This window comes from Gordionus sp. m RMFG-2023, chromosome 2 (genome assembly GCF_954871325.1).
Source record: "Gordionus sp. m RMFG-2023 chromosome 2, tfGorSpeb1-WG-v2, whole genome shotgun sequence".
In the NCBI taxonomy this organism is placed as follows: Eukaryota; Metazoa; Nematomorpha; class Gordioida; order Chordodea; family Parachordodidae; genus Gordionus; species Gordionus sp. m RMFG-2023.
This window is the reverse complement of record NC_088776.1, coordinates 4,706,573-4,724,958: the sequence shown is the minus strand read 5'-3', so window position 1 is coordinate 4,724,958 and position 18,386 is coordinate 4,706,573. Positions and strand designations below refer to the sequence as shown.

The window sequence follows — 18,386 nt, the reverse complement described above, 5'->3', positions numbered from 1 at the left end:
CTGCTAATATGTTATTGTCTGCGCTAATCGTGGGACACCTCCGTAAACAATACCAGCACGACATTCTTCTTCGAGATCCCCAATCCCGTTCTCTTCTACGATTGTATGACCAGCCTGCGGGTCTGTCTACCGTCATATCTCCATACCTGGTCTGCGCCTCTTCTCTGGCTGCGTCTACCCATCTTCTAGATTCTGCCGATCCATCAACCATCCTAATTTCTATCTTAATAATAAAGTTGCCCACTCAAACGTACGAAGCCATCTATAACGGACTTAAGCTAAAAATATACTATATATTATCATTTATTTATCTCATATAATTCACCTACTTCCTAATTCTAAATACTCATAATTATTCTCGTACTAACTTATACCTCTCTCATTCTCTCTTACCTTATGTCAGATGTAATATCAAATTGTTCATCCCTTCAGCCGACCTATTCCACTAATTGTGTACATCATACGTCAACATTATGATTATCATAACTCTCACAGACTTGTTACAAAAACAAATCAGTTATTATTATAACTCTCACAGCCTTGTTAAAAAAACAAATTAAATATGTCTATCAGCATTCAACATCATGATTCTCATAACTCTCTCAGATTTGTTAAAAGACACTATCCCTGTAAGTAATGAAGAAAATAGTGAAATGATAGATTTCGATAGATTTAAGTTACCTATTATAGAGGATAAACAAGAATTAGTTCTCGATAAACTTAAAAATCGAACACCAGAATTTTTGATTAAATATAGAAGCAACTTAGAAGAAAATAAGAAAACAAGAGATACAAAGATAATAGAGGTAAATTCAGTCGAAATTAAACAAGAAATTAATAATATGGTAGATCAGAATGTTGTTGAAGATATGGTTGACAAAGAAATAAAGATTATTTTGAATAGGTATAATGAAGTCTTTAAAGAAGAATTAGGTACTCTGAAAAATTTTGAAGTAGATATACGATTAGAAGAAAATTATAGACCTAAGTTTTGCGGCATAAGAAGATTACCGTTTTCTTGGATAGAAGAGATAGATAAAGAATTAGATAAATGGTTAAGAGACGGAATAATAAAACCAATAGTGTATAGTGAATGGGCAACACCTTTAGTGCCCATAAGGAAACCAGATAACAGTTTAAGATTGTGTATAGACTATAGAGTAACAGTTAATAAGTGCGTAATAAATGAAAAGTATCCACTACCTAGAATAGAACAACTGCTAGCGAATTTAAGAGGAGACACCCTGTTTTCAAAGATTGATTTTTCGAATGCGTATTTGCAAATTAAGGTGAGTGAAAAGACAAGTAAGATACTAACAATTACAACTCATAGAGGTTTGTTTGCATTCTGTCGATTACCTTTTGGTTTGAAAATATCAGCGCCAATATTTCAAAGAACGATGACGGCGTTATTTCAAGGAATAAAAGGAATAATGTATTATTTAGATGATGTTTTGATATCGGGTAGAACAGAAGAAGAACACAATTCGAGATTAGTTAAAGTGTTAAATATTATAGTAGAAAATGGTTTAAAAGCTAATTTGAAGAAGAGCGTTTTTGGAGTAAAAGAAATAAAGTATTTAGGACATGTTATAAAGGGAAATGAGATTACGCCAATTGGAAAGAATATAGATAAGATCATGAATATGAGAGCCCCGAATAATAAAGCGGAGGTACAAGCGTTTTTAGGAGCAACAAATTATTATCATCGGTTTGTTCAAAATTTTGCAGAAATTGCTACACCGTTGTATGATTTATTAAAGAAAAATAAAAAATTTGAATGGGGAGAAGCACAGGAGAAAAGTTTCGAAAAGTTGAAAATAAAGATGGTAGAGAAGCCTATTTTAAGTTGTTTTAATGAGAAATTAAATATTATTTTAGCAGTAGATGCTTCTAATGAAGGTATAGGAGGAGTTTTGTTGCAGATGATAGATAATGTGGAGAAACCTGTTTTATTTTTATCGAGACGATTTAATAGCACTGAGAAAAATTACTCAACGATAGAAAGAGAGGCTCTAGCAGTGAAATTCGGGCTTACGAAATGTAAGGAATATCTGATAGGAAAAAGGTTTTTATTGTATACGGACCATAAGCCGTTGGTAGATTTATTTAAAAAAGAGAATAAGGAACTTATGATTTCACCCAGGTTGCAAAAATGGCTAATTTTAGTTGGTAATTTCGATTTTGAAATAAAATTCAGAGAAGGTAAACAAAATTGCTTACCGGACATTTTATCAAGATTGTTTAATAAAGACATTGAAGACAAAGAACCAGTAATCAATAGTTTAGAATATATAGAAGAAGAAGAAAATGTAAATGGTAATATTATAAGAGCGGTGAGAATAGATACAAGCGAAAAACCTATAACATTTGATATAGTAGATAAGATATCCCAAAAAGATGAAGAATTAATAAGAATTAAAGCTTGTTTAAAAGGAGATATAGAATGGAAAAATGAAGATAAAGCGTTTAAAAAGGTTAAGAGTGAATTAAATATAGAAGACAATTGTTTATTGAGAGGATATAGATTAGTGATACCGAATAAATTAAGAAAGGAAACCTTAAATGTAATACATTCAGGTCATCAAGGCATAGAAAGAATGAAAAATAAAGCAAGAGAATATATGTGGTGGCCTAAAATGAATAAGGAAATAGAAGAGTTAACAAGGAGCTGTGAAACCTGTAACATGTGGGCTAATGTTCCAGCAAAGAATAAGGAAGATAAATGGCCAAAGACAGACATTCCATGCGAAAGAATACACGTAGATTTTTTAGAATATGAGAAGAAAAGATTTTTTATCATGGTAGATGCAGGTTCAAAATGGATAGATTGTCAGCAAGTTTCAGGTTTATCAACAAGAGTAGCTTTAGACAAGATAAAGGATTTTGTAGGCAAATATGGTTTGATGAAGACGATAGTATCAGATGGAGGTCCAGCGTTTAAAGGTAGAGCATTTGATAAATTTTGTGATAGGTTAAATATTAGACATTTATTATCACCACCTTATTACCCAAGAAGCAATGGACAAGCTGAACGAATGGTAGCTTTAGTAAAGAGTTGGTTGAAAAAGGCAAAATATGGAGAAGGGCAATGGTGGTTATCATTGTTAGCATACAACAGTACGGAAACAGCAAAAGGAAAGTCACCAGCGGAAATATTTTTAGGAAGAAAGACGAGATCAAAATTAGATTTTTTAAAGGAAAAAGTGATAAGGAGAGAACAAGCAGAGAGTGAAAGATTTCCAGTAGGAAGTTTGGTGTGGGTATTGTTGTTTGATGGGCCTATTAAATGGGGGAAGGGGGTAATAAGCAAAAATATAGGAAAGAAAAAAGTAGAAGTAAAGATTGAAGGACAAGAAGGAACCTTTACAAGGCACCTGAAGCAAGTAAGGTGTAGAAGCTTAAGGCCTTAGAGAGAAATGAGAAATATACGAAGAATTAGAAAGGAATAAATTGATGATAGACATAGTAGGAGAATCATAATTTAGAAAGGAATAAATTGATGATAGACATAGTAGGAGAATCATAATTTGGAAAGGAATAACGTGATGATAGACGTAGTAGGAGAATCATACGTTGTAGGAAATAAAAGGGATGTTAGACTTAATTAGGAGAGTTATATTTTATAAAGAGTTAGAGAAGAAAGTCGAAGAATATATATATATATGTGTATAAAGTATTTGATTTAGATGGCCTCCTATGTTAGAGTGGGTAACAAAATAATGAAGATAGAGATCCGAGAGGTTGACGGTTCAGAAGAGTCCAACAGATGGGTAGAAGCCGCTAGGAACGAAGCAAAACAAAGATATGGAGATTGGCTACAAGAGACGCCAACGAGAGGGGTTCACAGGATAGCACCATATAACACAAGAAGGAGAGTGGAATGTTGGGCTTGTGGGGGAGGACACAAGTTACGATATTGTCCCAGTGTAGAGTTGACAGCGAACAATAATACGAATTTACCGATGCGAAATATGGTTGAATCAGCGAACACTTCGGGGGCAAGGGAGATCTAAAGGAAGGAGGTGTTGTATATGCAAATTCGAATGTTAATTTTGAAAAGTGATTATTCATAAATAAATGGTAGACGAAGATAATATTTTTGGGGTAATTTGTCTATGTAAATAATCTTAAATTGAACATAATATTTTTCTATAAATTTTATATATATATTCAAATATGCAAATTTTATATATTTAATTCTTCGAAAATTGTTTAATTTTTTTATATATATAGATATACATTGTTAATTCAAAAAAGTACAGTTTTGGATAATTTGGATTCTGCGAAAATTATTTTATTATTTATTGACAGATGATGTTTTGATTATTAATTTACAGACGATATTTTGATTATTATTTTGGATTTGATAGAAGTTGAATAAAGAGTAAAAGTGGTGAATTAGTATTAGAAATTATTAATAATTATATATTTATTTATTTATTATTAGTTCCATAGATAGTCAGTCTCTCCCACTAGCCTCAGCAATAAATATCAATCCCATATTGGTACAATATTAATCTCCTAAGAGGATACCTATGGCAATTGGGCGTAAGTCTTTGTTGGGTTTTTCACCCAAATTAAATGTTTTATCAATGCCTAATATACAGAAGTCAGCTTGGTTTGACAAAAACTTTATAGTTTTAATAATAAAATGAGTATAGCAAATTATTGAAGGTGTTTTGTCTTTGATATGAATGATTGATTGGATAAATGGCGATAATGTAGATCATTTGTAATGTGTAAAATATTATCCGCGAAATTTAGAGGTACTTTTATATCTTTTTTAAGCTTATAATTTAAGTTATAAATTTGGTTTAAATTTTTTGATTTGATAGGGTCTTTTTGAAATATATAATTATTATAAATATTGCGACATGTTTGATTGTCCTTTATTTGATTTTTAATATTCGATAATAACTGATTTGATGTCCGTACATAAGGATTTACAATCTTTTTGGAATTCCCATGGCAAGCGGGACTGGGCCATTGTCCTACATATTCTACTAAATATATATCTTTAACATCATGATAATGGTTTTCAATAAAATTAATTTTTAAAATGCGGCATTTATTATACTCTTTACTTCTCTTTAAATTACTATAGTATTTATAAAGAACAATAATATTTTTGGTTAAAGGTTGAGGTTCTATTTTTTTAAAAATTCTAGAACCACCTTCATCTTTAAAAATATATGGACCTTGAACATTATCGTTATATATATTATAATATAATTTTTTTGAGCTTGATTTTGAACCCTTCCACGGTCCACAATCATCTATACATAATTTTTTATTCTTATAATTTGTAAAATTCTTATGAGAAATTAAAAAATACACATTATATTTTATACTTAAAGGTATTTCGTACAAAATATTATTAGGAGAAAGCAAAATATTTATGAATTTTACAATGTTTAAAAAAAAACCGTAGTTTGGATGACCTCCTTCGACTATAATATTGTTTGAAAAAAATGGTAAAGATTTTATTCGGATATCTTTGCTACATGGTTTTTTTAGAATATTTTCTATCGAAAATGATAAATCTTTTATAGTATAATGTATTATTATAATTATTTGGTATAAGAGATACAAAGTGATTGATTCTCAAATTAAATATATCATTTAAACATATGGTCGATGTCCACATGCTTAAAATATGAGGCTTTCTCTGGCTTACTCCCCTGCCATAAAGGATATCGTTAAAAGCTTTTAATGATTTTGATGGGCAAAATACATGAATTGGTTCGGCAAGAGCTGCACTTAATGCACATATATGCATTTGCTCAGCCCAAACATTTATACTCAGTGCCGAATCGAGTAACTCATGATAATCACTAACCCATATATTTGGATTAATTTTATAGATATTGAAAAAATCCGAATCATTTTTATCATAATATTGCTATTTCGATAGCCGTTATTAGCCGTAAAAAAATATGATGCATTTGAGTTTTATATAACGACATTGAAATCGCCCGGTAAAAGCAATTACCGTCAGATTCAATTTCCTGTGGAATATAATTCTTTAAGATTGGTGATTGTTGCTTTTTGTATTATTTTTTTCACTTATAAGATCTTTTGATATTTTCTTTAGCGTCATTGGTTGGGGCTCTCTTAATTTATTTTTTTTCTCTTAAGGCCATAGCTGGATCCATTTTTAATCTGCAAAAGAAGAAAAAAGTAATTTCTTAAAAGCAGTTGCCTGTTAGATCTTCATATCTGGTACATAGATGACGGGATTATCAGCGGAAGCCCAGAAGAGATAGATAAAGCCTTAGAAATTTTGCAAAAGGATGAGCCAGACATAGGCCTTCTTTCAAATGTCGACAAATTTCGACACTGCAATCTGAAGATCATGCTCTATTAGCTTCCCTCAATCAAGGTTCAGGATATGAATACTTGGATGCCATCCCCTCTAAAAATCTTGAACTCGAACTTTCAAATCAAGAATTCAGTTTTGCTGTAGCCATTCGATTAAATGTAACAATCTCAGTTTCATATAAGTGCGCCAAGTGAAAAAGGCCAGTAAGTCAAACTGGTCGTCATTGCCTCCAATGCATCTTTAGCAGTAAACGCTCAACCCGGCATAACAGATGTAATGCTCTTATATAACGAGCTTTACAGTCAGCAGGCTTTCCTGCGCCACTTTAAAACCCTCAGGTCTCTTTACGGATGGGAGACGACCCGATGGAATTACACAAATTCCTTGGGAGAATGGCCGATTTCTAGCATGGGATTTCTCCTGTGTTGACCCCCTCTCACCCTCCAACATCAATAAAGACATTTTAAAATAAACCGAAGATTTTAAAACAAATAAATATGTGGATATTCCAGATGAGTATAAATTCGTACCAGTTGTCACGACAACCTTAACATCTCTTGGAAGTCAGGCTCTTAGCCTAATTAAAAAGATTGGCAGAACCTTAAGAACAAAATCAAGAGACCCAAAAGAAGGCGTCTACTTAAGTCAACGCAGAGGAATTCAGATTATAAAATCTAATTTCACATGCTTCATAGGTTCATTCCACGAGGAGCCCGATTAATCTAGATTTTTTTCTTCTTCCCTAAATTATTTAAACCCCCCCCCCCCTTCCCCCTTCTTCCTCGTATAATCATTTGCACTAATTATATTTCAATTATTATACTTTGTATTATGAAGTCGTTGGTTGTTAAATTTCTTAAAATTTCTAGAATTGATAAATTATATATTTTTCTTAAATTCCGTTATGTACAACAAAAATTACTTATATTTTATTGTAATTATATATATTTATTATTTTTATAAATACAGTATTTTTTTTAAAATGTATATTTACGCGAAATTAAACATTTTAATATACTAGATTTAATATATTTTTAAGTTGTACATGTAAATGTATATATTGGTAAGTATTCTGTATTATTTACTTTTATATTTGTATGCCTAATAATAATAATTGGTTCAGATTTCCTGCAAACAACCTATCTAATTTTTTAAAATAAACCTATGAAAAATGTTAATTCCAGTAAAAAAAACCTTGATTCAACCTTCTCATGTTTAAAATACATTTTCCTAGAGAAACACAATATCGGAGTTGTCGTAATTATATTTACTCATTCAGATGCCGCCCAAAATCTAGCCTAACTTACCGTTGATAGGTTACGTTATATAGATTATTTTTAAGGTTGTATTTGATCTTTTATCACTTTAACTCTAGGGCTTTATTACTTAAAAAAAAGCTTTGAATAAGTTCAAATCAACTTTCTGAAAATATAATAAAGGGAACAGTAAATTTAAGTTGACTCTCTATAAAAAAACTTTATTATTCAAATGACCAAAAAAAAATCTAAAAAAATCTTATTTAATTTGACTATCAAAAATGTAAAAAGGACAAAATGACAATTAAAATTCGAGTTATCATCATTTAAATTGAGTTTTTCACGTTATTTTCAAAAAAATATAACTGTACAATTTATTTTACCCTGTAAAAAAATATATATATTGTTTTATTTAAAACCTCTAAGATAATAATGAAAATTATAACCAATTGTACCTTTGCTCTTGCACTATTTTTCGTATTCACCATTCTATCAATCCAAAGCCGTTGTAAACAATTTTATGATTTTGTCTTTATCTGGAACAATTATAGTTTAATTAAATTATTGCTTATTAAACAGTAAATTAGCTTTATACCTTTTTCTTTATAAACGAAGCCGCTCCACCTACTACAACAGTAACGACTTCTTGCATTGATGTTTGTCCAATGTTATTTTGTATAAATGGTAAAGAGTTAGATGCTAATGGTTGCCCTATATGCCAATGTAATATCTCTCCGGTTATTACAACAGTAACGCCTTCTCCAACACTCAAACCTTACAATCCTTATAACTATCGTGGTTCCTACAGGGATCGAGCTCATTATCGCTGGAATTAAAGGAATCTATAAATAATTTTTTTCAAATTTAAAATAATAATTACACATAATAAATAAATTTAATAATATATTCTGTATTTGCTCAAAATAAAACATAAAAGGCTTATCAAAATATCCTTTCTTACATGATTTATTAATGATACCACGATTTCGAATATCTCCATATGATTAAGAAAATCTTTAAAGCATAAAGCTATAATATGATTATTAAAAATATATTCAGAAAACAACTTAATTTTCATAAAAAAATAAATTATTTTTGAATTTGAGGGTTTAATCAATGAGATGATGGATAAAAATAGAGAAAAAGACGATTCAGTGGATCAAAAAGAGAATATATAAGATAAATCACATTTCATTAAGTAGCTGGCCAAAGCTAAAATCGCGACCTTTTTTTTGTCAGCGCCATCACAAATTATTTAGATTTATTAATCATTAAAAATTATAAGTAAATTTTCATTTAGCTTGGAAGTTCATGGGTTATAATGGTTATTTGAAGCTTGAATCCATATTGACCCCATCTGATCCTCCGAGTAACTTTTTTTTCATCTGCTTCAGTATGATCCTTTTTATATCATGTTGGGAAATTTTCAAATAATTTTCTTCTTTTTTTTGATTTTTGGAAGGAGATCCTAAAAAATATAACATAAAATCTTAAAATGAAGTCACATTTATTAGTAGAGTTTATTGGATATAATGTTTAAAATATGAAAGTTACAACTAAATTTGATTCTAAAGCGCAGAGGTATTGAAAGTACTTTTCAAAGTGATCTAGATACATTTACATTGTTAAAAAATGAACTTAAATACAGGTACAATTTTTATTATATTTGGTGTGCCTGATGCTTGAATTAGGATTCTATTCTTAAAATTTAAATTATGAAGTGAGCTAAAAAAGTTTATTGAGCTTATATCACATCACAAATATATATTTAAAATAATGATTTGTTAGATAAAATTGCTGGTAACATTATCAAAAGAAAAAACCGCTTTGAGAAAAACGTTATGTCTGGAAGTGGCCTTATTATTATTATAATATTCATGAATGATCATAAATGGAAAAAATATACTTCTTGGTAACAATTTCGAATCCCCACTTTAAAACAATCTTCTTTTTTTCTTTCAATTTAAAAAATGCTTTAAACAGCAACTCACTGTTTCAAGGAAATAAATTGGCCCATTCTATATGTAAAAAAATATAATAAATTTATGTTGTTTTTTAATATTTATAAAGTATAGAAAATAAAAATTTGGACATAGAACAAAATATCAGCAACCAATTTTACATAGCAATATTTGGTTAGTAGGGATCGTATGCTGATGCCCATTGTTGCAAATGAAGAGTCAAATTTAACTAACCATACCATAAATTATCCATACTCCCATGAAATCAAAAATCATCACAGGGAACTAATATTTTAATTCTCTGTAAACTGCCATAAATATCCCATTCTTTCTTAACTTGGTAATCACTATCTAGCAACACTGGTCACAAGTGTATAATTAGAATCTGTTTTTTAATGGCTTATGATAGATATTCTCTATCGATGCAGGCAAAATCCTGGATACGCCTATGATCCATTCATTTATTGTTATCCTAAAAAATTATGTTGCCATCATATTCATTCAATAAGAAGTGTTGTTGATTTTTAATAAATTAAACATTTATTTTCTGTCTCTACTATGATTAGAATTTTCTTATAATATGAAAGGTGGGTGAAAGTCATACTGTAAAATATATATTTAATTCGTTTAAATTTTTTTTATTTGGAAAATGTACCAAATTATTTTTATTACACTTAATTTAAATATTTCCGAAGGAAGGTAAGAAAGAAAGAAAGAATGAAATTTACTTCCTGGCAACAATTTTGAATCCCCACTTTAAAACATTCTTTTTTTAAAATTCAATCCATGCTTTAGAGATGAAAAACTACTTCTAGTATACATTAACAGCAACTCGCGTGAGGAAATAAATTCGCTCAGTCTATGTAAAAATTTAAATTAATGTTGTTTTCTATTATTTATATAGTGTAGAAAATCAAAATAACATAGCATATTTAGTTTGTAGGGATCTTATACTGATGGCGTTGAAGCAATTGAAGAGTCAAATAGCATCAAAAATTGTCCATATTTCCAAGAAATCGAAAATTATCACAGGGAACTAATATTTAAAGCAATAAAAATACCCTAGCAAATCCTTTAAAATATTTAACGGTAAACTGCCATAAATATCCCACTCCTTAACTTGGTAATTACTTTCTAGTAACACCTGTCACAAGTGTATAAATAAAATCCTGTCACAAGTGTATATATAAAAACTGTTTTTAGTGGTTTTATTATTATTATATGCATGAATGATCATCATTGATAAATAAATGAATGTGTTATGAATTTTCTTATGTGCATCCCATATGATACGGGTTTCCAGAATATGAAATAGGCGATGTTTAAAAATCATCATACATTTTTTCTTATATCTGTTACTTCTTGGTAACAATTTTAAATCCCCACTTTAAAACATTCTTTCTTTTTTTTTCAATTCAAAATGTTTTAAACAGCAACACTCTTTCAAGGAAATAAATTGGCCCATTATATGTAAAAAAATTTAAATTTATGTTGATTTTTATTATTTATATAATATAGAAAATAAAAATATGGACATGGAAGAAATATCAACAACCAATTTAACGTAGCATTTATGGTTTGTAAGGATCTTATGTTGATGCCATCAAAGCAAATGAAGAGTCCAATTTAATTAACAATTCCACCAAATATTCTTCATATTCCCATGAAATCAAAAATTATCACAGGGAATTGATATTTAAAGAAATCAAAATATTAGTGTTGTTAAACGGCTAGATATAAGTTGATTTTTAAAAATGGAGAAACGGTCAACTCAATTTTTTAGCTAGAAAAATATTACCTAAGCCACGAGATTTCTCGCTAATAGATGACCAAATCTTTGTTCCTGTTGTATATATTTATGATATAATTATGTTTATTTAGTTGTATTTATTCCGATTAAAATATGTTTATTTTATTAAAAACAAAAAGAGTTAATAGACCAATTTGTTATATGGGTAAATGAAAATATTATATTACAACACATATATTATTAATGTTTGTATTACGTAGATAAATATCGAATTCTTGTCTAACACGATACTTAAAATCGTTACACACTATTTTAATTCTGAGCTAAATCCCTAAAGTTCCATCTATGAGTAAAATCTTCAGGCTTGAGTATATTTTTCTGGATATAATATTTAGTTAGTAATTTTTAAAATTTGGCTAAAATCGAGCCGTTTAACAACACTAAATATATACCATAGCAGATACTTTAAAATATTGGGCTGGAAACTGCCATAAATATCCCATTCTTCCTAAACTTGTTAATTACTATCTAGAACACCTGTCACAAGTATTAGAATCTTTTAATTGCATGTTATATTGACAGTCTACAAAGCAAAATCCTGGATACACCTATGATGTATTCATTTAATGTTATCCTAAAAAAAAATGTTATCATCATATTCATTTAATTAGAAGGTTATATTGATTTTTGATAAATTAAACATCTATTTTATGTCTCTATATTATTATTAGAATATTGTTATAATATGCAAGGTGGGTAAATGGCCATATTGTAAAATATAATTTTAATTTGGAAAATACACAATAAAATTATCTAACAATTATTATTAACCATCTGCAAATTTGCCAAACTCACTTACTTTATTTTAACAAAAAATATTAACTAAGTGTTGTATAGGTTCGGGAAGGCACTGAAAATAATGTAAGGATCTCAACGCCTTCTTTCAAATGCGTCCAGTAATTTTTTAAAACATTTAAACATATTTCTTGCTGAATAAGTTAGTAGCCCATATACACATTTGGCCTTTATCTTACTATTCGACTTTCATCTCTTGATTCTTTAGAAACTTTTAAAATGGCACATGAGTCGATAGAACTGACTTCTCTTTTTTTTGTAACGGATGGAACATAAAGCAAATTAGCGTGTGAAGTTACAGTGAATAGTTTTTTCATCGGTAAATTAAATAAAATAAATCAAACTTGGATTAAATTTACCAAGGTATATCAACACATGAATCAAACTCACAAATTTATTCGCAGTTGAAAGATATTAAGCCTTTTAAATACTTTAGCCGCAAATCTTTATGAATAATTTGACATATTGAAATTTATGATACATGCCAATCTCTTATTTAAGAAATCGTATTGTGGATGCCCAGTCTTTCTGACTCGTTACAAGTGTTTCAGCAAGTTTGATATTTATCCGAGTTATATCCAGATCTTCCACCGCCATACTTTTTATCTGCTGATCCCGTGCGAATGAGTGCTGATTAAGTCCTTAAAGATATCAATTTCTAATTGGGAAAATTATTGTATAAATTATTTGTCACCAAAATGTTGTTCTTGTCATAGAATTTTAACTACAACTTAATACATCTTTAGTCAAAACCATATATTTTTTTTATCGTTTGGTACCGAAAAAATCGTTTGGTTTTTATTTTTATATGAAGTCCCTTTAAAAATAAAACATTACCGAATTGTTAAGAAAGATGTTATTATATCAATCTGTAAATTTCGAAACGGCTAGCCGTTGGCTCACTCAAGCCGATTATCGAGGCGAATTTATTTATTTGAGATGAGTGTTAGTGTTGCTAAAACGGCTGAGCCAAGACGGCAAAACCCTAAACTCATCTAGTTTTTGAGTCCAAAACTGACTCAAGCCGGCTCTTTGAGCCAAATTATTCGGCTGGCTCGAGTCGGCTCATCACTTGGCTCAAGCCGACTTTTGAGCCGAAATTTATTTATAAACGTCTGAGCCAAGCCGGCTTAGCCTTAAATTCAGTTTGTTTTTGAGTCATATGACTAGGCTCAAGCCAAAAGGAAGATCTCATAATTATAAAAGATCTACGACACATATTGCATCGGTATGGCAGACTCTTGTTTCTTAAAGACTATGGATATTAAATAGTCGTTACTGATACTCTCGGGGAGGCGGGTTTATATTATTATTTTTTTTTATGTTATTTTTTTTATAATATTGTTTTTTTATATTATTTTTATTTAAGATATTTTTAGGAGAATTTTGCCTACAAATTTAATTTTTTGTGGTAAAATATAGGAATTCTTAATTCCGTATATTTAAGATATTTTTAGGAGAATTTTGCCTACAAATTAAATTTTTTTTGTTGTAAGATAATTTTAGGAGAATTTTGCCTACAAATTTATTTTTTATTTAAGATATTTTAAAATAGTTTTTTCTACAAATTTTTATTTAAGATATTTTGAAAAAGTTATTACTATAAAATTGTGTATTAGGGGTAAAAAAAATAGGAATTCTTAATTCCGCATCGTTTATATATGAAGGTTGGAAGGGGCAGGAGAATTTTGCCTACAAATTTAATTTTTTATTTAAGTCTACAAATTTTTATTTTGTATTAGGGATAAAATATACCCAACCTTTGAAGTTTAAGTGATTTTTTTAACCTTTATAGTGAAGGATATAGTATTAAATGACTCAATTAAACATAGTATTAAAATTTATACACGAAAATATAGTATTAAATTCCCAATTTTATTCATTAAATTGAAATTTATTATTGAAATTAATACAGTGATATATAAAATGAATAAAAATATCAAAACGATTTAACGATCTTTCTTAAAAATATCTATATTCTAGAAGATATTCATGATTATTATCCTCATTCCCATGTCTTTTATAGTTGGTTTTTAGATCCCGCCAAAGCCTTTCGACTTTTTAGGTGTTGATTGATCTATCATTTGGATTAATAAAATTTCATGAATTATTGACCCGATAATAGAAATAATTGGCTCGTTCTAACCTATTATATCTAAGATAAAAAGATTTAATTTCACTAAATAAAAAGTTAAATTTGTAGTTAAAATTCTCCTACTCCCCTCCCTCCCCCATACTCGGCTTAATTAAGAATTCCTATATTTTAATCGATTACAATAAAAAAACTTTTTTAAAATATCTTAAATATAAATTTATAGGAAAAACTATTTTAAAATATCTTAAATAAAAAATTAAATTTGTAGACAAAATTCTCCTAAAAAATATCTTGAATATTCGGAATTGATAATTCCTATATTTTACAAAAAAAAAATTAAATTTGCAGGCAAAATTCTCCTAAAAGTATCTTAAATATGCGGAATTAAGAATTACCACAATAGGCAAAATTCTCCTAAAAATATCTTAAATAAAAATAACATAAAAATAATATTATAAAATAAAAATAATATAACTTCCCCCCCCCTTCACCCCGAGAGTTGCAGTAACCAAATAATCGGAACCAGTTATTTGAAATATCTTTAAAAAAATGATATAATAATTTTTAAAAAAAAACATAAAAAAAGGGTAAGGTCTATAAGTCGAAAGGCTTGGTAATACGAAAGGCTAAAAAATAATATTGAAAATAAAAATAACAAAGAAAATGATTAATTCAAAAACTTAGGATCACAAATCAGCAAACTCTCAGAAGAACCTCGAGAGGGTTTTTTTCTTCGTCAACGACTATCCATAGCGATTCTCAAAGCTAATTATATCAGTTTCAATGGTAGTCTTCTAGCCAAAGAGCTATCCTAAACAACACTTACGTCCCTTTTTCATTTTTGTTTCCCTGCGCCACACCATCTCCGTTCTTTTTTTAAATATTATTATTATATATTATAATAATATATTTTTGTTTTATAAAAAATTGATTTCTTTGTTTGTTTTGGATGATGAAAAATAAAAAATTTACATGAGATATTTAATTGATTTATTGTTTTTTTTAGAGAAAAAATATTATAATAACATTACATTATAATATATGCAAAAGACCAATCTTATTTCAATTTTTAGGTATATAAAAATTAATTATACACTAATTTAATTAGTATAATAACGATCAATATAATAGTAAATTTCATTAATATGTCAATTTAAAAAATAATCACATTTGTTAGTATATCTTTTAAGGATAAATAATAAAATATTTAATAATATAAATAAATATATAGTAAATTAATATAATAAATTGAGCATATGATTTAAAAGAATTATGAGTTTTCATAGTTTGCCCTTCAGTTTATCTTCTTCCATCTGAATATTCCTCTCTTGTTCTTAATTGCTTTTCTCATCGCCGATTCTGTGATTAGGGTTTGGTTCTTTTGTTGACTTCCATCTGAATATCCCTCTCTTGTTCTTAATTGCTCTTCTCATCGCCGATTCTGTGATTAGGGGGTATCAGTCATTGAGAATATGAAGAGAGAATTAAATTCTGAGTTCAATGATATAAATATATAGAAAATTACTTTTAAGATGTTAGCCTCTCCCCTATAAAATACTTTCGCGATATAAAATTTATTTTGTGAACCGGAAACGTAAAAAAATACATCTAAGCAGTTTTGGATAGAGAATTAAATTCTGAGTTCAATGTATTCAAAATTACTTTTAAGATGTTAGCCTTTCCCCTATAAATGTCTTTCGTGACAAAAAATTTATTTTGTGAACCGGAAACGTAAAAAAATACATCTAAACGGTATTGGATAGAGAATTAAATTCTGAGTTCAATGATATAATTATATTCAAAATTACGTTTAAGATGTTAGCCTTTCCCCTAAAAATGTCTTTCGCGACAAAAATATATTCTGTGAACCGGAAACGTAAAAAAATACATCTAAGCGGTTTTGGATAGAGAATTAAATTCTGAGTTCAATGATATAATTATATTCAAAATTACGATTAAGATGTTAGCCTTTCCCCTCTTAAATGCTTTCTCAAATTAAAAATACCATAAAAAATTTATGTTCACACTGACACATGCATGGGATAGTCTCATATTATATTCTCTTTCCTCTAGAGATAGACCATTTTTTGGATAAGGTTTCATCAAATAAGATGACAGTGGAAAAGCATCATCAGCCACCATTACATATGGCATATTTTCATTTTGCCCTGGAAATGCTTTGTCAGGTGGGAGATCTAGAGTATTGTTTATAATTTCTACATTATTATTATATGTATGATTTAATATCAGTTAAAAATTATTATATTCTAACCTCTATACAAGGAGATTTTTTTAAATACTCCTCCATCACTTTGCTTTCCATAAGCCCCTACATCAATATACAGTAATTTTCTATATATATCAGTAAGGGCTAACAAAACTACAGTAAATCTGTGTTTATAACAATAGAATTGAGAACCACTATTTGGTGGACATTTGATATAAATATGTTTCCCACCCAAGGCTCCAAAACAATTGGTGAACCCTGAATGAAGTAAGAACTCCTGGGAAATCTAGATAATTATATATTAAATTGTTGGAATATATAAATTTAATGTACTCTTTCCCAATCTTTTCTTGTAGGCTTTGGCATATAAATATCTTTGCTAGCATTCCAAATTGCCCTGCATACTGATTTAACAATGTATGCAACACAGGATTTGGATATCCTTGAATAAGATAATTGGGAGAAGGACATCCCAGATATTAAATATCTTTATGAATAAATATAGGATATTTAAAATATTTTCATTACCTTAATGTCAAAAATAGTCTGTCCTCTGCATCCACTTGTTTATTGAAATTAGTTATTTTGGGATTGATATCATCATGAATCATATTTAGAATGACTGAAAAGGTAGACCTTTTCATTCTCGTATAATTAAAGAACTGAGATGTTGTTAAATCACCTTTCAGTGTAACATACTCAGAGAATAAATTTCTTTTAATGAATATTTCTGAAGTTTTTCCTTTGAAATTCCTCTTATTTTTATGTTGTAATAATATATATAACGCCATTAACTTTTCATTATCCAAAGTTATTAACTCCATTTATTTTTTACAAAATAAAAATAATTTAAAAACGCCGCTTCAATTTAAACACAGCAAGCGTTATGTTTTTTTTATTAAAAAAGTACGGCAAAACGCTACTGCTCAATTTGTGCGCACTATTATAGACCTTGCGCATTTTTTTTTATTAAAAAAAACATCAAATAATATAAATCTATTTTCATAATATAATAATTAAAAGAAATTAAAAAAAAATATATTTATTATATTCTTTTAAAATATTTAAATTAATAAATTTTGGCTAAAAATTAGACTCGAGCCAACTCCTGAGCCGGCTTGAGCCAACTCCTGAGCCGGCTTGAGCCAACTCCTGAGCCGGCTTGAGCCAACTCCTGAGCCGGCTTGAGCCAACTCCTGAGCCGGCTTGAGCCAACACCTGAGCCGGCTTGAGCCAACACCTGAACCGGCTTGAGCCAACTCCTGAGCCGGCTTGAGCCAAATTCAATTTTTTGGCTCCGACCTCTAGGTCGGAGCCGTATAAACTCGGCTTTTTAACAACACTTCAATACCATCTTGTATATGCAAAGCTTATAGTAGTAAACGCGTTGTGTTCAATCGTTGTGTTATTTAATGCGGCATTATTACAAAATAAAGCCAATATATAGGTATAAATATAAAAATATGAATCGTTATGATGATATCGCCATGATATAAAATTGAAAAACTTATGTTGCGATGCGTTGGTATTTATAAGCGAATTCAGGAAAAAGGTATATTCCCTTTCTTAAATACTATATAAAATATTTAACTCTATTTTAGATTAATCTTAAATTATCAGCTGTTCTAACGCTCTGATTTAACCGAACGCTTGAAGTTAACGTGTTTACTATAAAGGTTTAAATTCGTTTTTAGCAAAAAAAATTTATGATGTATTTTTTTTATATAAAAAAATTTAATTATAAAATAGCAAACAACCTATCTAATTTTTTAAAAAAAATAAACTTATGAAAAATGCTAATTCCAGTAAAAAAAACCTTGATTCAAACTTCTCATGTTTAAAATACATTTTCCTAGAGAAACACAATATTGGAGTTGTCTTAATTATTTTTACTTTTCTCATTCAAATGGCGCCCAA

At 28.9% G+C, this 18,386-nt stretch overlaps 1 protein-coding gene and 1 long non-coding RNA gene across 2 annotated transcripts; both read right to left on the bottom strand.

Moving 5' to 3' along the window:
• Positions 1-8,033: 8,033 nt before the first annotated feature.
• LOC135924843 (uncharacterized) lies at positions 8,034-10,406 on the bottom strand. The gene is made up of 5 exons (XR_010571424.1): positions 10,271-10,406; positions 9,488-9,599; positions 8,770-9,049; positions 8,177-8,423; positions 8,034-8,117 (listed from the first exon to the last, which is right to left on the bottom strand). It is a non-coding gene; the product is annotated as an uncharacterized LOC135924843 (long non-coding RNA).
• A 5,831-nt stretch (positions 10,407-16,237) lies between these two features.
• Positions 16,238-17,080, bottom strand: LOC135923997 (uncharacterized). The gene is made up of 4 exons (XM_065459041.1): positions 16,998-17,080; positions 16,803-16,956; positions 16,515-16,755; positions 16,238-16,458 (listed from the first exon to the last, which is right to left on the bottom strand). Exons 1-4 carry the CDS (start codon positions 17,078-17,080, stop codon positions 16,238-16,240), a joined length of 699 nt encoding a protein of 232 aa, XP_065315113.1.
• Positions 17,081-18,386: the final 1,306 nt, after the last annotated feature.